General features: G+C 34.9%; 1 protein-coding gene across 1 annotated transcript in view; it reads right to left on the bottom strand.

Annotated features, from left to right (window-relative positions):
- Positions 1 to 16590: 16590 nt before the first annotated feature.
- LOC118263654 (uncharacterized) overlaps positions 16591 to 23960 on the bottom strand; it is a 28744-nt gene continuing 21374 nt past the window's right edge. Inside the window, exons 4-7 of the mRNA XM_050705451.1 lie at positions 23183 to 23300; positions 19037 to 19203; positions 17831 to 17887; positions 16591 to 17589 (exon numbers count right to left, since the gene is read on the bottom strand). Of these exons, the coding sequence (XP_050561408.1) occupies positions 17513 to 17589; positions 17831 to 17887; positions 19037 to 19203; positions 23183 to 23300 (419 nt within the window). The 3' untranslated portion in view covers positions 16591 to 17512. The remainder of the gene's footprint in view (positions 17590 to 17830; positions 17888 to 19036; positions 19204 to 23182; positions 23301 to 23960) is intronic.

The following is a 23960-nucleotide window of genomic DNA, read 5'->3' as shown; positions in this document are numbered from 1 at the left end:
TTCGAAAGTATTTGTTTCTGTAAGAAAATAAAAAGTACGTGTCTAATATTTTAAAATAATCTACAAGACGGACTTTACAATAAGATTTTGTCATCTACCCTATTCACTTCCAGTAAAACTACAAGTCACTATATCAATGTGAGCGGCGGAGGTACTCGCAGTCTTAGGTTCGCTCCCATAATTGTATTTAGTCAATTAGCATACGAAATTTCATTTAGCAGCGTCGGTAATTACTTAGGTAGCGCAGTAGCGGTATTAAAGGGTCTATTACGTTATGTAATGCTAAGATTTAATCACTTTTGGTCTTTTTGACGATTTTCTTACGACATGTCTTTGGATTATCTTTGAAGGCGTTGATTATGTACTTCGTGAATTGGTTTCTGTACTTACTTTGTACTGGTTCTTGGGAATTTGTACGCTTTTGTTATTGTGTTAAAGTTTTGTATTGTTCGTTGAATTAATGATTGAATAATGGTTCTGGGAGTTTTCGAATATAGAAATCAATCTTTTTAAAAATAATAAATTGGTACCCAGATAAAGACCTTCTTCTGTGGTCATGTTACATTGACGTTCTCTTTTTGTAATGTAGTATCTGGTACAAAATCACCAGCATCGGTTTAATCGCGTAAATGTATTGAGAAAAGCTCTACTAGTGCAAAAGTGGCGACGTCGCATAGCCTACTTAAATTTTCGTATATAAACTCGTTTTTAGTCAGTTTAGTATGTCTCACGATACTTATTATAAAAATATCTAAAAATCTAATCACCAATAACCAAACAAACAGTCGACAGAAATAACATACCTCTATTCATCAAACACAAAGCAAAAATCTCACTAAACCACCTACAATATTAACAAACCTTTCCCCACCACACAATCACAGTCAAATAAATCCAAGTTAACACGAGACCTAATCACTATACCCACAGATAGTGGCAGGTAAAAATCGAGGGAGTATCCATCATCCCATATCCATGGGGACCACACCAATCATTCCGAATTGCTGTTAAATAACACACGAAGGGTCCCGGTTATCGGATCAATCACGAATGCATAGAATAGTTTAGCCATTTCGCCGCCGGCTCGCGTCCTTTGCGTATAAAGTTTGTATAGCGAGATGTGGACGGGGTGATGTTTTGGCTCTGATTTGTAATGTGGTTTGGTTATGTGTTTTTGTTGTTGGGTTGTATGTTTAATACTTAGTGTGGGTGTAAAGATTTAGTACCTTTTCGCGAGTTTACTAGTATGTGATTGGCTACTTCTCTGTTAAAAATGTAAGTTTAAATGGAATATGTAAAGAAAATAAAATATTTTTCTAAGTAGCAAGAAAAAATCTTAGTGTTTTATGTAGAAATGCAAAAAGTGAATTGCTTAACTCAGAATTTCCCTTTTCCTTGTATAAATATCAAGCACAAAAAGAAAACAGAGTAAATAGGGTACTAGACATGTTCTTTTTTAACGGAAATATATACTTTCGATGATAAATTGATTTAGTGATGAATGTCGAGCCACGTCATTTCTATATACATTTTGTACCTAGAAATAACGTATTTACTCCTACTTCTAAATAATTTTTCATTACCTAACTGACGGATTAAATAGATATTTTACACCCCGTTTACAATTAACCATATAATTAAATTAGTTACAAATGCATAAACTAAACTTAAAACAAAAAGTTTCAATTTAAAATTAGACCTTAAAATTGAAACATTAAAGAACAAGCTCCCAAATGAAAAACGGTTTTTAAATAACAAAGTGTGTCCTCAGGCGATCCCTGATAATGTTCAATTTGAGTTCATTATTAGGTTGTAAGGCAATGAAGCGGTTTCACGCCACTATGACTATGCAAATGTCGTGTCCCTCGATTATATGCCATTGGCACTTGTACAAAACTCACTTATGACTCAATCAACATGTTTATAGGGGGATAAGTAGGTAATTTTTGAAGGGAGTTTGTTTTCACTTTGTTAGGTATGTTGAGTTTTATGAAGTTGACTATGTTCGTGTGTGTTTAGAAAATAACATAAAGTGTTATTTTTATATATATATATATATTTTTTTAAACATTAGGATTTTTTCCTGTGTCGTGGGTGCGTTTACAAACATACAAGTTCACATACACATGACAACCAGACCCGAAACAACAATTTGTGGATCACACAAAGTGTTGCTCCGTGCGGGAATCGAACCCGCTACCCGTTGCTCGGCAGCCAGTTGCCCAGCCACCGCACCAACCGTGCAGTCAAATTTTTGACTAAACTGCAGTCAAATTCATTATATCTCGATTTCTTAGAAGTTTTGGCAGAAAGAAAAATTGAATTTGAAAATTATCACGCCATTTATCGCCGTGTAGGTAGGCAGAGTTTCACATTACGGAATGTTACACTACTGTACGTGCACCATTTTGTGTTATACGTCCCATGCAATAGAGGGTAAGCATATTACCATATACTGGGCGCAATTTCAGACTCCGTGCTACCACTAAAAAAATGTCGAAAAACCAAAAATAACCCAGTAATATTTTGCCAGAGCCGGGAATCGAACCCATGACCCTTTGCCCGACAGTCGCACTTGCGAACAAGGCAATCATAGAAAAAAAAACGACATTGATGGTTATAATTGTGGTGAAAACGATATTGATGGTTATAATTGTGGTTATAATAAATTCAAACTCGGTTTACCACAGGTGCCACAAACATTAACTACACTTTGGGTTTTCAAATGCTATTTCTAAGTAAGGTAGCTTCTTATGAATGGTGCCTCATGTTAACGAGAGTCAATAGAATAAATATTTTCATAAAATCAAAATTGAAACGATATTAAATTTGAGATGTACAAGAAATAATGACAAAATTAATAACCCTACAGTGATATTTCATATTTTACACTAATTTATAGTGCAACTGCTCTAGTTGCAGCATTGCACAAGATTTTCACATTCCAGCGCCTGAGCTGCCACCTCACCTATCTAACAGGGATCCAATTAGTTCTACAGTAGCAGTTTGTAGTAGCTCACCGTCTCTGGAATGTTCCACGAAGGTAAGGATGTCTTAGAGTTCAACTTACACTGAAATTACAGGACTGTTAAACCTAAATTGAATTTTGTGTTAGTATTCGTAATTTATTATAATGTTTGAAATGTTTTGTTGCATTGTAGTTGTCATAGGAGAATATTATAATATGAAATTGCATTAATTTAATTTTAATGTAACTTTATCTAAGTTTTTTTTGGGGCAAGCCCGCCATAACTTTTCAAAACCGCTGCAACTTCTGTAAGCCAGGATCTACCTTCAATACGATCGATCGAGCTACCTTTGCTCGCCATCCGTAGACCCGCACCCACGGTGCCTACAGATCGTCGCGCGGTCTCCGACACAAATCCTGTATTCCAAACAGTGGATTTGATATATCAAGCATTCTTTGCTTAACCATTTTAAGGACAACAGACATCATATTTTAAAACTAACACTAAGAATACATATACCACGTGATAATTGTCAATTTTCTACACGCTCTTAACTGTTCACTATGTTTCTTAATGTCACAACTACATTTCACCAACTTCGAAGCCAACCCACCTATTTAAATGGCTACCAATTAGTTCACTAGCAACAGTTACTACGAAATGTCTTAGTTCTAATGGTTATTTGATATATCACAGTTATCCTTTGAAACAGTTCCTTGAAACATATCAAAATGTATTTAACACTCTGCCTAGTAGAGTTCAGTTTTGATTAACTTCAATTAACGTATCGTGGGAAATTACTTCTACTGATTATTTTATTTACCTTTTGAAGTTCGGAAATTTATTGGGTGGAATTATTATTCAATTTTTAAATGATGAATTTTTCTTCTTCAGATTATTCTTATTGTAAACTGTGTTTAATCCATCTAAAGTACTTCTACTTTGCATGTACTAGTGTGTAACGTTATTTAGATACCAGATGCAATTTTGACACGAAAGAATTGATTACAATAAGTGGTTAATTTAAGGGTAAAAATTTCTATTCTTGATTTTGAACTAATAGATGGGGAAGAAAAATAAGGGTAGACCTTTTTCTCAAAAATTAAAATAAAGCGCGAGTTGCGCGGGATTCTGTATAGTTTGTCTGCTTGGAATATTTATCCGACATAGCTCATACATAACCTTTATTATTACATATTCTTTTTTTCATAACACAAATAACGAATGGGTAAACACCATCATTACATTAACGTGCATAAAATAAAACTAAAAGGCTTATTCCAACAAGCATTATAAATTACCCAGTGAAACTTTACCCTAACATGTCAATTTTATAAGAATAACAAGCACACGTTGTTACACGGTATGGAAAATGAATCCCAGCCCATTGTAATGTGGAATATTAATAGAGGAAAATATTTTTCCTCGAAGCTGTTATTTTTTTAGCCATGCTGTGTAGCTAATGGAGTGCTTAATGTACTTAAAGACTTTTATATTTTATTACGTATGTTTATAGATCAAATATTCTATTTAAACTATATTGTTAACGTTTGGTAGCTTGATTGCTATCGGGTTTGATGTTCAATTACCTAAATGTTATACTTTAACTGTGATTTAAGTCACCATCAGTGATTTAAATTGAAGAAAAGTATTTTCCTTTAATGGTATAAGCGGGTAAACGTGCTGGCTGGTCACCCCATGGACACCCGAAACACCTGAGGCGTTATCACGGCCGTGGTATCACTCCAATCGAGCCGGCCTATTCGTGCCAAAGCATGAATCTCCCACACTTAATTAATCATATTGCTTACCATTACGTGACACAGCTGCTCGTTTGCCGGCTTATCCCATTAAAATCAGTATCTATAATACATTCAGTTTCAAATTTCATCTCAAAATCGGTAAAAACTCTGATATTATATTTCACAAATATTGATGATACCTACAACATTAATTAAGCTAAACCAATACAAGACAGGGACTTTAATCTTCAAATCACAATTTAGTAATCTCAAAGACTTCTTGTGTATATTCCGTGGGACAGTCCCAGCTGATTTCTAAGATTCCCTTAATTCTCACATTCAAAATCTAAGTTATAGACGTAATTCGCAAGGGGGCGTTGTTTGCTACGTAATTTAAAGGGAGTTTTGAAAGAAAATCATTGCGAATTGCGTGAGAGCTCCGTAATGAGTGTATGTATGCGGGCTGTTTGCATTCCCTGAGTTTGTCCTACTGTTTGTTCAGCAAGAAACTGATTTAAATAAAATTTTGTCTGAGAATTGAGTAGGATATTGGTCCTTATTGCTCAGGGTTAGGTACTTGGAAAGTTTTATTTAAGCTTCGCGTAAGTATCACTGTATTTATAGTTTTAATTTTATCATTAATGTTTTTTAATTCAATGTTGTTTTATTGTAGACTTTTCTACTAACACTAACTGGGATTTTTTTTTTTAAGATTTTGAATAAAATATTGAGACTTATATGGTACGAAATATTACGATAAATCACACAAAAAAGTTTGGAAAATAGATAAGTCCTTAGATGGAAGATGTATTGTGAACCTATTGTTTTTTTTTCTTTCACTACACCGGTAGAACGGAACAGAACAAACAAATATTTTTTAATAAAGCAAAGCTAACGCTACAAAGGTGGAACTGTTGCAGCTGAAGGCAATATTGCTTCAACTTGTAACTAGAAGGTATACGACAGGCAGGAAATAAGGGCTGCTACTAGTAAACTTATATACTAACATTGTATCACAAGTAATAACTATTTGTTGTGTTTTTTTTTGTATCGCCATTCCACTGTTGGTTTTTTGTTTCGTATCATAAAATAAAATGATAGATATGAAAAGTTTTGTTTTCTTTAGGGCAGTAAATCGTACTTACAGAGTTGGGACTAGTGAATGAAAATTTTACGGTGTAAGTGATTTTGATTATCTTAAATTGCTTGCATACTTAACGAAAAACTTTAGGAAACTACTCGTGTTTTCTTTTATAATCATTCATTTTAGGATTTGGTGTTTATGGTAGCATTCGTTTTTCCAGCGCGTTTTTACCGGCTCTGGTCGGCTCCTATTAGTATTAGCGTGATATTTTATAACATATGATCTTCTTCGATAAACAGACTATTCAACAAACAGAATGCTTAGCTTTGTATATTACTAGCTTCTACCAAATTTCATCAAAATCCATTCAGTAATTCAGCGTGATTGACATCCAAAGATCCAAACTTTCACATTTATAATATTATAATAACACCTATTACAATTATGTGTATAACTATCACACAAGAAGAAGTACTCGCTACTCGTACTAATATCGCAGTGTTAGACGACCTTAGCTTTTTACGCGTCAGCGATCTACCCGCGAGCGGTCACTAGTCACTAGTCACTGCCTCCATAGGACGTTTGCAACTCAAAGTGCGCCCAAAAGGGTGCATCGGCAACTGCTCGATGGATATATTGGAATAAAGCAAATAAAGCTGTAGCTCCACTCTATATGCATGTAAATCGGCCCCGGGCCTCGATACCGAATACAGATTGAAACGAACGGCGGCTTAACATTTTTATTGGATACAACACGCGCTTGACGGGTCTGCGCGCGATTTTTGATTTTCGGTGTAATCGATGTTCAGATGGCTCATATAGAAATAAATAAAATATACTGAAATAAAAATAATGGAATTTATAAGTTGTAAATATTTTGGTTATAGTATTATTATTTAGTTAAGATGGTTTAATATTTATAATGTAATAGGTAATTATAATTTACAAATACTGAAAAGAGCAGAAAATATTTCTATATTTCACATCTATGTACGGTCGTCAAGAAAATGATGAACATTTTAAATACATAATTTAAAACTACAACGTATTAAATTATTTTTTGTTCTAACATTAACTAGACAATCTCATTAGATTGTCTTTTGTACTTTATAATTATAGCGGCATTACGTGCCATAATGTGCACCTCTGCCTACCGCTTCAGGGATAAAAGGCGTGACGTTGCATAATAACAAGATACATTATCGAATTATCTACAGAGGGACCTTAATATCATTACCGTTCTCATTTGAAAATTACACAAAAAAATAATATAAATAAAACATGAAAATATCACACGCACGGACGCCAACAACGGACGATTGCATTGTATTTTGCATACAAGAACGGGGGAGATTTGTTAACTCTCTCGGAATGATCCAATATGCAAATGGTAGATATACGTTCGCAAGTTGAACGTATCTCCATACGTTTGTGAATAGATAGATCTATACAGTTTGTAAAAGAAAAACTGATTCTCACATATTGATAGGATGACGAGCGATCTGTTCGTCGGGATGATTTGACTTGTATTAGCATTTTTATTTTGATTTCAATTTTTGATTCGGGTTTCTTAGTCGGTATGACAAATGATATGAGAGAGAATAGGGTTATGTGATAGGGTGATGTATGATAGAGGAGAATGGTAAAAGAGGATATTGCTATGTTGGTCCGACCAGAATCAGTTTAAGGCTGCTTTTTCACCAGAAATGTAAGTAGCTATGCTACGAAGATGTAATATAGCTAAATTGTGAAAATATATGACCGTTTCCACCGATACTAAGCTATGTAGCTTCACAAGGAAGATGCACAGCCCAAGTATGTGATGTATCGATAGTAGAGAAGTCATTCACTGCAGACATCCATAGCACGCATCTTTAGCACGCATCTTTCCATTTCCACCAGTGTTAAGCTATATGTACCAATGAATATGATTGGTGGAAGCCAAACGCATCCACAGCAACGTAGCATAACACATCTCCGGTGAAAAAGCACCCTTAAACAGCTCAAAGTTAAAAACAATAAACAAACAGTGATCTTATTTTATTATGTTAATTGCTATTTATATACTGATCACAAAGTGTCTTTAGTTATTAAGCTTGAAGTTGAAGAAGTTACTGAAAATGTCTTTATCTGTATTCTATAAATGAAAAGTGTTCCATAAGTACAATTAAACCCCTCAAACCAACATATAATTGTATGTTTTCTATAAAAGGATGTCCATTTATCAGTTAAAGTAAGAGCCTTTTGTATCCTGAATCCTTGTGAGTATCGTCCACTCCGCAGTGACGTGACACTGATTGCACTATCTGTCAACGCTCCCGGCAAGAGCTATACGTGTGACGACTGCAGACGACCAATTGCAATGGAATCTCTCACGTCTGATTTATGATTATTTAGGTCTTATTTTGTTCTTGCTGTATATGTTGCTTTGTGTAATTTAGTATTCAATATAATACCCATTTTTCACTAGTTATGTAATGAGTACTTAATGTAGAGAAGGCGAGCATATTCGTTCCATCGTGTGACTGTGTTGCATTTTCTAAACTTGAAAAAGCAATAATAATAAATCTTCCGATCGATTTTGATCACGGTTGCCAGTCTGTCTAACTAGAAGGGCCCACTACACAGGAAATTTTGTAGTGTACAAGTGTGTGCGCAAATACTGGTCATCCAAACACTAGCCGTGCAATCAAAATGTTGCTATTATCTACTCGAAATTTTGAAGAAAAAATATTTGTCTAACCCGAGACTTCATGATAAATTATAGACATCAAACCACAACAAGGTGACTATCATCAAATCCGAATAAGATTTCTATTAATAGAACTATTCAATAAATAATGTCTCGAAGCCATTACAAGCCCCGCCGTTGTAATTAATTTAAGTTTGCACAAATTATACAAAACGTTTTAAACTAGTTGCGAACTATTCTTGTTATGTTGTCTACGTTGTTGGCCATACTGATTAATGTTGCGATAATTAACGGTTTAGCTTCGATGAAAATAGTGCTTTATAAAGTTTTTTGAACTGGGACGATAGGGGAGGAATGTTTATTGGATATTGAGTTTAAAAGATTAAATATTTGGTGCCAAAATGAGTTGAAATTTTATTAATTAACATTCATCCAGTCTATTTGTGGCCTCTGCTGACCAAAGGCCTCTTCTCACACGAAGAAGGTTTGAGCATTAACACATTGAACGCCGTAGTGGTCACCGGTGACGACGTTAGCGGAAGATTTGCCTTCAACAGTTTTCTATTGGCAGTCAAAGACTTAATCACCACGCTTGCTCAATGCGGTTTGGCGATTACAAACTTATAATTATCCTCAAGATGTTTTTCCTTTTCCATCAGCATCCCTATTGATTTGATAGTATGTACTGCATCCATTAAATGTAATACCTACTTTATCATTGTTCGACAGTCGCGTTTGCGATTATCTAAACCAATGCTGTACCCAATAGTAACAGGAGCTAAAAATGAGAAACACAAACCTCCATCCATCAATAGTTAAAGCATATTTGATTACGAAAAAGTTACAAATTGAGTTTTAAAAAACAGTTTTAAAAACTCATTTTGAGTTTTAATTGAAACATTATAAATCCCGTTAAACAATGTTTCGTCGTTAATTTAAAAGTTAAATCGATTTTCTTTGTAAATACAGGTTTCGATAATCGTTTTATGACTGACAGAGTTTTAATAACTAGTTTCCAAACTTTTTTATTAGTTGTAATAAAAATTATATTAGTCTAAAGTTGTTTTCGTTCTGTTAAGAAAGGATTTTAATATAAATTGTATTATTTAATATTATTCTATAACAACATGTTTTTTTTTTAATTGAAAAGTTTGAGATTTCTTTTTAAATTGGCGAACCAAAAAAATATTCTCAAATTTTACATTTCTTTATTCCTACTTATATTTGAATTCCAAACATACATTGTTAAATTTTAGTTAAAGCTTAATACATCACCCATTATAGTAAAATTCAAAACCAAATAAATTATTCATAGTGCAGCTTAATCTATACTTACTCTATTCTCAACACGTAGTAACAGAGAATGAAAACATAGATTAAAACAGAAAATAGAAATATATTCTAGACGTAAGTACAAATCCTTCAGACTGAAATCACGAAAATATTATTTTACTACTTTCTGCCCGCAACTTCGTCCGCATAGAATAGTGATAAGCCAAATTTTTAGTCAGTAAGAGTCAATTATTTTGAAGGGAGGAAAATCATCCAATAACTTCTTCTGCCTCAGTATTATACTGAATTATATTCATTTTACTGAATCAGTAAGAATCTCTCAAAAAGTAGGCAATGTTTAATATTTCTAATTGCCAAAATAAATTACACACTAATATTTTCCAGGTTTTATTAGCCATACAATAAAAGTTTCATTGAAACCGTCCTTTAGTTCGGGAGATTAGCGTGTACACACAAACGGATTTCTTTTTAGTTTTTTCTTTTACTGTGTCTTTATCATACCATTTTGTTTTATTGCAATATATTTAATGTACAGACACGGGTTTTACAGTTTTACTATATGCATAGAAGATAATGAAAATACGTGGAAACGTTAGTTCATTCAACTTGTATTCTGTTCCAAACTAGATGTTATTGCTAACGTTATTCGAGTGGAAATATTAGTGAGAGCAAAGATTTTCTTGATTTTTGTTAGAAAATCTGGTGCATTACTTTATTGAAAGGTATCTTTGGAAATATGATAATATCGATTTATAGTGCATGTGATTTTATTTTGGTTTTGTCAAATAACTGACAATTCACATCATATCAACTGCCTATATTCGTAAGTGTCCCAAAAGCCTCTTCTTGGGCGGAGAACGTTTGCGTATTAATCACCTCGGTTGATCAATGCGGGTTGTTTATTTCAAACTTATAATAGGTAATTATAAGCTCAGGCTTCCTCACGACGTTTTCCTTCACCGTTTGTTAGTGGTGTCTAAATAATCTTCATAACTCGGCAAAAGTCACATTACTACTAACTGGCCGTTTGGTGCACCTTGATGACTAACTACTTTTAACAAAAATCATGCAAATAATTGTATTCTATGAAGAGATAGTCATGTCATATTGAAATATATAGCGACTCTGAGATAGCTGCTCTAAGTCCCATGTGATAGAGGATGAACAAACATCATGAATTGCATATCCAAATACATAAACCATCTTAACCACTACTAAATAGATCCAACACCACCCAAAGTGTATGAAAACAACATAAATTCAAACAACAAACTACAAGTGTTTGTGTACAAAACACTATTGCAATTTGACCAACCATTATCATTTACTAAAACAAGTAAACACAGTACGAACAAATATTAGCAATATTATACAATAACAGTTCCAAAACGTGTGTCATGTTTGAGTGAATAAATTAGTTCAACAATACCTGTTAAAACCGGTTCGTTCCCAAATGAAATGGTTCGTGATCATAGCATCAAATTATATTAATGTTTGTTTGATTGTCTGTACACGGAGAGCTCCTCTGGTGGGAATAGACTGAGTATTCCTGTTAGTACGATTAGTGCTGTTCTAGGAAATTGAGACCTGTGTCAAATGTTGGATGTGGTGTTTGAAAGGGGTGAAGTATACCTACAAGTGGTTTATGTCGGTGTTCTGTATATTAGTTTAATTTTCGTAGAAGTTGACATATATGGGCTGTCCTTTCGAGTTATGTACGAAGATGGTGTTATGTGTTATGTAGGAACTTTGGTCTTGTGTGTTTTAATGTGTTAGCTAACAATTTGAACTAACTTAACAATGAATGAGGTTAAGCTGCTTTCTCACGTAACTGTTTAAAGAGTTTACTCGACTAGTTTCATGTAAGACCAGGGGTCCATAATTATGAGCAGCATGTGCAACAACTGACGCGGCAAGAGACGTAGCGAGTGTATTATAACGATAATTGTAATTTTGGCCCACTCCCTATTATATGGGACTTATAATACAAATGATGAAAAGTGGGTGTACATTGCACAATGGCATTATGTGCCCTTCTAGCATAATGTGTACCTCTGCCTAACCTTTCGTAGATAAGAGGCGTGACGTTGCACGTAAATTCTGATAAAACTATAACCAATTACGTTCACTAATTACCAAAACCATTTCCAACAATTCCTTAAGCCATCTTTACCTTTGCTAACATGATTTCTTTACCAATTCATTTTAATTTACACTCGTGGACAGATAAATGGCGGCAACCGTTGGAGAACGGCTTGTTACTTAACAAAACGAGACCATTAACAAGTAGGAACACGTTTTCTTAAGTGTACATTAGCAGTTGCCAAAATATCCTTGCACATTACTCTTTTCCTTTGTCCGTTCTGTACAATATCCTTTAATGTAGGTTTAGCGACAATTTCTCGGGATGTAGTGGTTGTTTTAACTTTTATTGCGGCGAATTTAAGCTTTGTGATAGTATTTTTAAGTGTCATTTTTGCTCTTATTGGTTTTTTGTTGGTTGAAAAATTGTGGTGGTGTTTTAGTTTGCTTAAATCATTAATGCTTGCTTAAAAAATACTCAAGTAATCACTTTCTTATCACATTTTCAAACTTGTTAAAGTATATTTCCAAATCAAATGTTTTTGGACACTTTGTCTTGTTTTCATTTATTTATATTCATGAATACATGCTGTTTTGCTTTTTAACTCACTTTATTATTTTATTTCTAACACGCTTCAAAAGTCTGATGATGAAGCGTGAAGTATGTAAGAATCGTAAAAATTGGCGTTCCGTAGACTCTACCTACCGCCTTTTTATACTTTATAGGATGGCGTTTGGCCACTATCCCACCTGGTGGTAAGCAATGATGTGACTGACGATGGAGCACATCTACCTTTAAGCAACCTGTTCACTCTCCACTTCTTCGAGACTTGAAGACACCTAAGTTATATTTTGTAGCAAACACAGATACACACGCGTCAGGTTATATATGTATGTATTTTTTTAATAAAACGTTTATCCTATTCTAAGTAATCAACTATCTAGTCTATAATTTGTTTTGTAACTAGAACAAGTCTGACACAATCCGAGCAAGGCTCCAGGCTAGTCGGCAAGCCGTTCTAAGTTAGTCAGTTAGTTCCATGTGACAGGATCGTATATCTCAATTTATTTTGATTTAGAGCCTACCACAGCCTGGATAGGTACATTGAAATGCTCGTAGGTAGGCTCAGAATTGTAATTTCTATTACTGTTATGTAGGCACGGCGGATCGTTATTGTTCTGTCTACGTTAGACTGAAGTAAATTACGTATTGGGTTATGTAATGACGACTATATTTATTTAAGATGTACCGTATGTGTGTTGAAATTTAGAGGTTCCTTGTTTTGTGTGACTTTTGGATCGATGTTGAGATATCAGTTGTGTTTGATAATCTCACTTAATAATGGCTGTTTGTAGATTATAATAGAAAAAATAATTATAAAAGTTCTAAAATATTCCTATGAATATGAACAAATATGCAAGAAAAGACTGATGACTTTTGATGAAGCGAAGAGTACATACCTCTTCAGAATCGTGGCAATTGGCTTTCTATAGTCTTTACCTACTGCCATGGGATACATTTTTTTTATACTTAATAGGATGGCGTTTGGCCACCATCTCGCCTGGTGGTAAGCGATGATGTAGCCGACGATGGAGCACGCCTACCTATGAGCAACCTGTTCGCTCGAATTTTTCCTAAGAATATTTCAAACAAAATTAAATTCCTCATTTTCCACCCCTCAAAGTTTTATTTCCGCGTTACCTAGATGAGATTAAACTCATTGACAGACAAATTTGCATCAAACACAAACGGTCTTTGTCCCACAAATTGAATAATAATAACAATTAAACAAAAGCTAAATAACATGAAACATTTAAAACACGCTTATAACAAAACCACCATTCATTCTGTCTGTTCATTTCAAAACGAAGGCTTATTTATAAGAAAAGTTTGAAGAAAGCAAAGCATTCCTTCCCCTTCGAAGTGGATTAATTTAATTAATTAATTGGGAGGGTCACGATTACAAAAATATTAACTTTTGTTTCCATTCTGTTTGTACTGAAATTCAAGACGGATAAACAACGGACGGATAAAGCAGAGCGAGGGATAAAATGTAAGGATTAATCGATGGGATACTGTTACATAATATTTGGGTTGGACGAACAGTAGTTGATAAATGACATTTAAACACCAGTGTTACGTCTATTCTGATTTAGTATTTAGAAGAGTTATCGCAGTTTATATTGCATAGAATTTTAGGATATCAATGGTTCATAGACTTTACTTTAGTTTACGGTGTATAGAATAAAAAAAAATATAACTATGTTGGTGTCTATGATTGGATTTTTGGCGCGATGCAGAAAATTAATTGTACTTCGTATTATACATGTGTAACAAAATAAAAATAGTTATTTCACTATTCTCTTCTCTTTCCACCGAATTCCTATTATTTTCATCATTTCTGAAGAAACGAAAAATCAAGGTATGCTTTTAGAGTACACAAATGAAATTTTATTCACTAGTAATCTTGAAATGATGATAACTGACCTACCAAAACTATTTCATTTGTAAAATAAGTATATCTAACAGCCTTAGTAAAATATAAAATCTTTACAATAATCAAGCACCAATAAATTTTTCGACAAAGGCTTTGCATATTTTTGTAAACAATTTCACTTCTAGCATTTCTTTTCAATTCCAAGCAAAACTAATAAATAGTGCGTCTCTAGGTATCTTTTTTTGAAAAAATATTTCGGATCATCTTACGTCTTGGTTGTCGCGAACGATGTAAAATACGTGCCTCATGGGAAATTTATTTGCGGGTTTCCTAAGCCAGCATAACTTGTCTTGGTATCCCTCACCGAGGTATTAGCCGACTGATGTTGCTTTATGCCTTTATCATGAGCTCTTCGATAGTCCAGCGGTTCTGATTTCCCTTGACATTTTTATCTTTGTTAAGTTTAGCTTTTAGTCATGTAGTTTAGTGTTTTAATTTTAGTATTATATTTAATTTTGTCTCGTAAAACTGTTATTGTTCATTTGCAACTTGAAGTTGTTCATTTTAAGGTCGTAACTTTTAACTTGTTAATAAATCTCATTGTTTCCAACCTTTACGCACCTTGACTATGTTTTATCACCTTTATGTAACCTACATTTTATGCAAATAAAGATTCTATTCTATTCTATACGTTTTAACCAAAATGGTGTATTGACTAGAGGTATGTTTAGGGTTGGCTTTCAAAAAACAAAATTGATGCATGTAAATTTAATATTTCCGATGTTTCCACACCGAGCCCGTTAAAAGTATCGGTGTCATGTTGGCATCCAATTTCAAATATTCGGTACATGGCCATCAGAATTGATGCGGACCTATCAGGAGTAGCAGGTGGTGGCTCGCGTCCAATTCACACGGGAGTGTATTGCGTCCAAAAGGATTGGATTGGTTGAAAAAAAAGTCATTGTCCCACAACACGCGGCGTGGGAAATAACGTCCGAAGCTTTCCCATACATCTGCCAATTACTGTTATGCAAACGTAAGCTTGAGTCCTTTGAGCGTTCGAAGGAAATTGTGTGACAATGGTTTGATAGTACTTTGGTCCGTAACGTATGTTTCTATTTTATTTGTTCGTGGTCAGAAGTTTTGTATAAATACAACTGTTGGCTGGTATTATTGAAATATAGGACATGTTTATCCAATACTCCAATGCTATAAGCACCTACTTTTATTTAATTTTGTACTAAAAAATCGGACATTTCAGCTTTCGGTATTAATAAACTATGTTCATCTAAAGACTTCATGATTAACTATCGTATATTAAAATTGCATTTTTAATAGAAAGTAACAACAACAACCGCATATCATGTATTCCCATGTAAATTGGATCAAAATATTTCAGGACTATGTTCAAACGCCAGCATTTCAAGCTACTCCAATCTGTTATTTCTATCATTGTATTTTCAACTTTATTTCAAAAGAATAAAGTTATAAATGTAATATAGGAATTTGACAGAAAAGAGTAGGTGTATACGCACACACGGTTTCACATCAAGCCATACATAACCAGTTTATCTTAGTCTCGCTTTGTTCAATCTTTTCACACATTCAAAGGTCAGTTTACACTGGTTTTGCATAGCTTGTTCTGTGTATATGTTTGGTTGAACTTTTTAACGAGTTCCACTGGCCTATGCTAGTTGGGATTGTTGCGGTGTATCTGAACACATGCCTAGTTTTATTTTGTTGTACATTTAAATTGGTTTAGCATACAAATAAATAACTGTATGACTGTTTGTTGTTAGTTTGTAACTAGGTTATTGCTGTTAGTTTGAGATTTTCAGGAACATCGTGAGGTATTTGAAGTAGATTCGTACTTATTGAAATACTTACGTCTGCCAGCAACTTTGCCTACGTTTTTGTGAGATAAAAAGTAAGTTATTCCAGACTATAGTCTACCCTTGTTCTTGGATGATATTTAATCATCCCGATCTCTTCAGCTGTTTTGACGTGATTAAGTAACAAACATACACACAAATTCACAAACTTTCGAAAACGTTGCCCCACACCAGGGTTTTCTCCTGTATCGTGGGTGAGTTTACAAACATACAAGTTCATTGACATGACACCCAGACCCGAAACAACAATTTGTGGAGCGCACAAAGTGTTGCTCCGTCCGGAAATCTAGTACGCTCTAGGTTGCCCAACCACCGCACCAAGCGTGTAGTCAGTAGTAGTAGTAACAGGGGAATAAAAAGATACAAACTCATATTTAATACAAAATTTTATTTAAAGACTAGATAAAACTTATCTTTGGAATGTTCAGAACATGTCTAAAAATAGATAATATACCTATTTCTTATATTTATTTACAACCAGAAAATATTCGATAAGTTTTATTTTATTGTGAACACACACTAGTTTATACATTATATTATTTATTGCTTTAATATATTATATAAGATTATAGTACATACTTTTTACATAAAATTATGAGTCTAATGGAAATCTGAGTCGAAAGCTGCTTTTCCACCAGAGATATGCTATGCTACGTTGCTGTAGATGCGTTTGGCTTCCACCAATCATATTCATTGGTACACAGCACCGGCGGAAAAGAACACAGCTAAGTTATGTTTTGCTACGGATGGTAACGTGGATCGCGTACTCGAACTGCGCATCTTCCTCGCACAGCTACGTGAGCACTCCATTGCACTACTACATAGCTTAGTATCGCTTAGCTACTACATCGTTGTAGGATAACTACATAGTACGTCTCTATGGTGGAAAAGCACCCGAATTTTCCATAAAAAATATGTCTTTACATATGTTTACTATTCAGGCCATTTAATTTTAATTTCAATAAAATCAAGGCCCAGTTTACTCTTTGTGTAGATTAACCATTTCTTTTGGAACGTATTTACTTTTCTTTGGATGATAGCCATTTATTGTTTTTAATTACACTTATTATTTTGTATTTATTTAGCTTTTGGAAATTACAATTGTAAAATGTTATATAAAAGCACATATACTATTAAGTATTTACAAAAATATATTAGACTAATGCCATCTTTTGATTAAAAATTGCAATCATCTGCATGAACTTTAAGTATTAACTTGTTTTAAGTCAAATCTCTCTAAACAACATACTTTCAGCAGCTATTTAAGGTGACAATTTATTTATAAGTTATTATTTACATAAATAATCTTAACTTATTCTGTCAAGTTGCTTGTAATCTGAGTAAGTTGATGACTAATGATGTGATGATCAGAGCTGATGTTGATGCAAGATGGTGACCTGTAAGAAATATTAAAAAGATTAATCAATAAAAAGTTAAAACCAGACTTTTTTGCATTCATTAGGTACATTGGCAGATTAGTTTTAATATGAAACCCGGTTAGGGCACGGCAACAAACATAATAACACAATAAACATCAAGTCATTTTTAAAGATGCGTCAATCGAAACAATAAATATACAACATCAATTTTCAAGGGTAACTCCTATAAATAGGAAAAAAGAAGTAAAATATTCCTCACCTGAGTCAGGCGCCACTTGTTTCAAATTGGGTATCTCAGTCGAAGACAATGGTGGATCTATAACAAAAGTAAACAAATAAATTATATTATGAATTTTGAGAGCTGTTTCGACCTTAGGGAGTTTGAATCCATCTTTTGAATCCAATTCTGATGGATCGATATTGATATTGTGAAATTGCGTACTCTTGAGTTGCAACACTAGTACCCATTGCAACCTTACCTATTGCGTAGCTACTGAATGAACTAAATGGTATTGAGTCTTTATATCCCGTACTCTGAATGCTATTTTATTTAAAAGCTATGATTGGGGTTGTATAGTTTTGATTTTGAATAATTATTGACGTTTTATTGGATTAAAATTGCATTGATATTGAGATTGGTTTAAAGAGTAAGCGCCCGGATGATATTATCATCAGCCTCCCGTTTCCGTCCACTACTGCACCTCTGGACTGAGGTCTTTCTAATAGCAGACCATATATTTTACCTCATGATTTCTACTCACTGCCAGATGATACGATTAAATATTATTCATCTTATTGGATCGTAAGATTTATTGCTACCAATATCAGAATAAGAAATGAGTAATAATAAGACTGCCTTCAATAAAAAAGTGTCTTTTGTATTTATATTCATAGCAAGCAATTATAGGACTTATTGCCAAGTCATAATGTGGAGTTATATCTCCTTTGATGATGAATGTCGCATGTGGATTGATTCCTATGAATAAGTTCATTCAAAACGTTCAGGAGAATTTTCCTATGGTAAGATTTGTATGGAGAAAGTACATTGTTATATTTTATTATATTTTTTATTTGTTGCCTTCTTTGTCTGCGATAACAGGCTTGTTATTGATATAATGTCTCATATATTAGAATATGTATGTATAGGAGATAAATCTGTGCAATTTATTATGCAACAAGGTACTATATTGCAATTATAAAGTTATGTATAATCTGTAACTACAACATTCGTAGATCTTACAAGTCAATCGTTTTCATCGTTCTAGATTTATCGTCAAATAGATACATAATTGTATTTTCCCATACATTTTGTTGAAATATCATTTGATACAAGACGTCCACTGCTGAACATAAGCCTCTCCCAACGACATCCAGATAGGCTGGTTGGAAGTGACCTGCATCTAACTTCTTGATCGAATATAAACTTAAAAGACTCGGTCAAAACTACGATTAAAAAAAAACTCACCTCTATAAAATATATCCCTCTTTCTGCTATAATAGTTGGCGAGTGGAACTTGCATGTCACAGAGGATCTCCACGGTTGGGGGGAGAGCGTCTATCCTCACGACTGAACTCGTCAGTGCTGTGTACCGGCCCTCGATGACTTTGATCGACGACTTAGCGTTCAGTGGCCTGTAGACAGATTTCATTGTTTGAACAAACATTTGTTTTGCCAGATCTGTTAAGGAAAAAGAGTGATAGTTCCTTTTAGTTGGTATGTTATAAGGTCGATATTCTTATTGTTTGTTGGGGCATAATAAAAGTGTTTTTCGATTCGAGATTGTATGTTAAACTGTTTTGTGATGTTTGTTTGTAGATGTAATTGTAAGATAAGATGTATTGTACTTGATATTTAAAAGTCCCAGAAAACTAAGCTAGTTTAAAAAAGAAGAAGTCATAGATCCCAAATATCATAACATCATAAGCATATGAACAAATATCTTTGTTCAATCTGATTACCTGCTAAACAGAGACAATTAAATATTACTCAAGAATATATTTACTCAAAATTGACAGCACTACCGTACCGAAATTCCCAAATATTATCCTATCTAAAAACAAATTCAAATTCGCACACACATTTTGTCAAAAGGAAACCAAACAAGTACCCTTTCTATACACCCTAACATCAGCAGAAAAAAATGAACATTGTAAAAAATCTTCATATCCGTATTTCGCCTACAAGGCAGAGGAAGATTAAAGGCTACTTGCCTTCGTACGAATACATCGTACCAGGATTATAGAGTGGAGGTAATATCAGTACGACAAACTAAATCCACTCGGGTGGGTATGTGATCGCAAACCCGATGTCGGGGTTGTTAGCCAACTCTCACGGAGCATCCAAATTATTCAGTCTAAAATTTCTAAGGCGGATGTTATAGGGAAGTACATTTTGAACGGTACTGTTGAGATGATTTTAGGTATTTATTTATTTCGGGATAATAATATAACAGAAGCAAAATTAAATGTCGTAGATGTATCTTCATATCTAAAAATAATACTTATTGTATGGTAGATGACGGATATTCAACCGTGAAAGTTTTAATTTTCTATGGATTTTCGGTGTAAAAAAAAAAACATTAATTTTTGTCCTTATTTGAGATCCTGTTGTTCATCAAGCAAATATTTCGAAACTGCAACTTTCACATATCATCATCATCATCAGCCGAGAGACGTCCACTGCTGAACAAAGGCCTCCCCCTTGGTCCTCCACGTAGAACATATCATAATATATCATATCACATATCATTTAAGACAAATTGTATGACGTTTCATACTCAAGATGTTCATATAAAAATATCACAAACTTGAACAATGAAATAAAAATACTACATGCCATTGTCTTTCCAACAACAAAGCGTGTCTTGCAGCAATATCCTGTCGTATGTTTCAAGATTGAGGAACGTTCAAGTGATCGTATCCGGTATTATTCAAGAACCAATCGGACGTCCGGAAGTTTCAGCCGTTGTGCCTGTTCGGAACCAATTCATTGGAATTTATTTTCCACTATATCATATTCGAAATGATTTTCTGTTTACATTTTATTTGTCAGACTCGTGTAAGAGGTTTTGTGATTAATTTTGAACCTTATTTACATTGTCAATAGCGTCTAGACAGGTTTGGGAGTATTGTTAGAGTTAGAGGCTGTTTTTTGTTATTTATTTAGAAGTAGGTTAGGTAAGGTATATAAAGAAAAACTAGGTTTTTCGAATGTAAATACAGTATTTACATGTTAATATTAGTTATCACTGGTAACATACATAAATTCTGTATTTATTTTCCTTTTTTTTTACATATGTTGTTTACGTTTCGTTCTGCTATCGGAATAAAGAGTTACCTAAGCTATTTGAGCTCAGTCTATTTCAACCCACGTAAGATTAGTTTGTTTAGGAGATTTCACGTAGGTGTGTGTGCGTAGGTAGTAAAAAGATGATTTAAAAAAATGTCCCAATTTTTAAACGCCTAGAAAGCCAGATGAGGCTGCCATATTACCTATTTGGCTATTCTGAGAAGGAATATGAACTTAGGTAAAGTAAAATAAGGTGGGAGAACACTACAAAAAAGCTAATAATTCTTACACCCACATTTATATCCTATTAAATAATAACAATATAAAATATGTTCTGATATTTGACCACTTAAAAGAGACATTTTTTTTAAAAACATTGCTACACACTAGGATTTTCTCGTGTGTCGTGGATGCGTTTACAGACATACAATTTCACATGCACATGACACCTAGACCCTTTTTTTTTTTTTTTTTTTTTTTTGAGGGGGGAAAATCATCCAATGACTTCCCCCGCCTTGGGTGAGGCGGGAGGGAGTGTCAGACTCTTACTGACTAAAAACCACCCCGTTCCTTCTTCTGCTTTGAGCCGGAGCCCCGGTAACCTTTTACGTTGTCCGCAGCTCCGGATCAGGCATCAGCCCAACTGGGCCCCATCTGAGGTGGTCTGGCTCTTTGAGGCGCGCGCGGTACGCGACGCGCCGTACGCACGGGTCTGGTTGTGGTCGGGCGGCGAGCTACCCTTACTCGCCGTCCGCAGACCCGCACTTACGGTGGCCGGAGATCGTCACGCGATCCCCGACGCCCGGAGTGTCTTCTGCGGCGGCTGGGGCGTGAGGAGGATCGTTCCCTCACGCGCTCCGCCTCCTCCTTAGCTAGCATGATTGCTTCGCAGAAGGAGGAGACGGCGTCCCATTCCCCCTCGCTCCGCACCATGGTCTGAACCAAAGCCGGACGCGAGAGGTCACCGTCGCTGATCACATCCCTGAGGACACGGCGGTGCTCAGCCCATGCAGGGCACACCGCTACTGTATGCTCCACCGTGTCCTCCGGGTGATCCACGCAATGCCGACACCCGGGCGTTTCCTCCCGCCGAATCCGAAACAGGTACCTACCGAAACTTCCGTGTCCGGTAAGCACCTGCGTCAGGCGGTAGGTGAGGACGCCGTGACGCCTCTCTAGCCACTCCTCAAAGAGGGGACTTACCGCTGCTATAACAGCAACAATTTGTGGATCACACAAAGAGTTGCTCCTTGCGGGAATCGAACCGCGCGGCAGCCAGTTGCCTAGCCACCACGTCAACCGTGCAGTCAAATTCAACCTGCATTCTTGATAACTGATAACTGAACATGAACTTGTAGCAAGGCAATCTCAAAGGTTTCACAAAAATATCTAGATATAATTCATGTGTAAGACGATTTGCATCGCGATACAGAAATCATAGAACAAGCTTTGAAGGTACAATTTAGCATGACATCTCAAGTCGTGCGGTATACAGATGTCACTGCAATAGGTCACCATCCAGTCAATAGATTTTCAACTCTAAAGCAGAACGATAAGGTTAAAAATGGTTTAAAGGAAATTGACATATTAGGGTAGCTTGATATACCGGTGTCTGTGTAGCAGTTATGTTCAGATATGCTTTGATCGTTGCTCTCCTATTGATGTACTAAGACCTGAAGATATGGATTTATATCTCTGAGACATTTTGCTCATGACTTAGTATATTATATGTAATCTATGAACCGCATTTCATCGAACATACATACATAACTTTACGCTTGTCTCTCATAGACTATGGAACGCTAATTGTTAAATAGATATATAATATAATATAATAGATTGCACGGTTGGCGTGGTGGCTGGGCAACTAACTGCCGAGCAAATTGTAGCAGGTTCGATTCCCGCACGGAGCAACTCTTTGAGTGATTCACAAATTGTTGTTTCGGGTCTGGGTGTCAAGTGCATGGTAAATTGTGTGTTGGTAAACGACGCATCCACGACATAGAAGAAAATCCTAATGTGGGGCAATGTTTTAAAATTAAATAAAATAATATAAAACATACACTTTCGTAATTCTTTGTTAAATGATTAATTCCCTATACCTACTACCATAAACAGTATATTTACTTGATTGGTCACAATCTTATTTTAAAGCCAGAAGAAGAAATTAACTTAGAACGTTAAAAAATTATCCACAAATTATCGTTTCTGGTCTGGGTGTCATGTATATGTGAACTTGTATGTTTGTAAACGCACCCACGACACAGGAGAAAATCCTAGTGCGGGGCAACGTTTTTTTTTTAAAGAAGGAAAGAAATATACCTGTTTCCAGCTAAGATGACCAGTTCTGGTTTTGGGTAGACCCCTTCCACGGAGCAGATGATGTTCAGGTACTTGTCATCCAGTCGGTCTTGAATCATGTCGAACTTTGTTTCTGGTACTGTGAAATATATTACAGAGTTAGTAAAGAATAAAAGAGATATAAGTTTTTAAACTGATATGGTCACTAATACTATTATTAGAACTTATGACGGGATATTTACCATGTTTCCAGTTAATCCGTGATCATGGCGCTTGCAACAGTGCCGAAATATCGGAAACTCACTAAAGTGAATAAACATGGTAAATATCCCGTCATAAGTTCTAATAATAATAAAAGAGAAATGTACGAGTAAATAGTAAAGAATATAAAATTATGTCTTATTATTATAACTTTCGTGAGAGAGAGAGAATTACACACGCGACACTCAACAGGGCGCGATAGGCGCGAAACTCGAGTCGTGTGCGCGGAATGCTGCTCATAAATATGAGCCTTTAGCATGGATTGAAACTAGTCAAGTTCCTCGTCAAACAGTTACGTGAGTAAGCCGATAACATAATAATTAAATAGGGATGATGACGGGGTATGAAAATTTAAAATCCAATTAGTCCGTCAGTTAGGTAATGAAAAAATATTAGACACGTATTTTTTTATTTTGTCGTATAAGATAACAATACTGAGATAATACGAATCAAAGTTTAGGAGTGGGAGCTAACTACGTCACTTTTCAGTATAAAACGTACTCTAAAGTGACGTCACGCGATATTTCAAATCGATATA

Source organism: Spodoptera frugiperda, chromosome 27 (genome assembly GCF_023101765.2).
Source record: "Spodoptera frugiperda isolate SF20-4 chromosome 27, AGI-APGP_CSIRO_Sfru_2.0, whole genome shotgun sequence".
NCBI classification, from domain to species: domain Eukaryota; kingdom Metazoa; phylum Arthropoda; class Insecta; order Lepidoptera; family Noctuidae; genus Spodoptera; species Spodoptera frugiperda.
The sequence above is the reverse complement of the archived record's forward strand: the minus strand, read 5'-3'. Positions and strand labels throughout refer to the sequence as shown.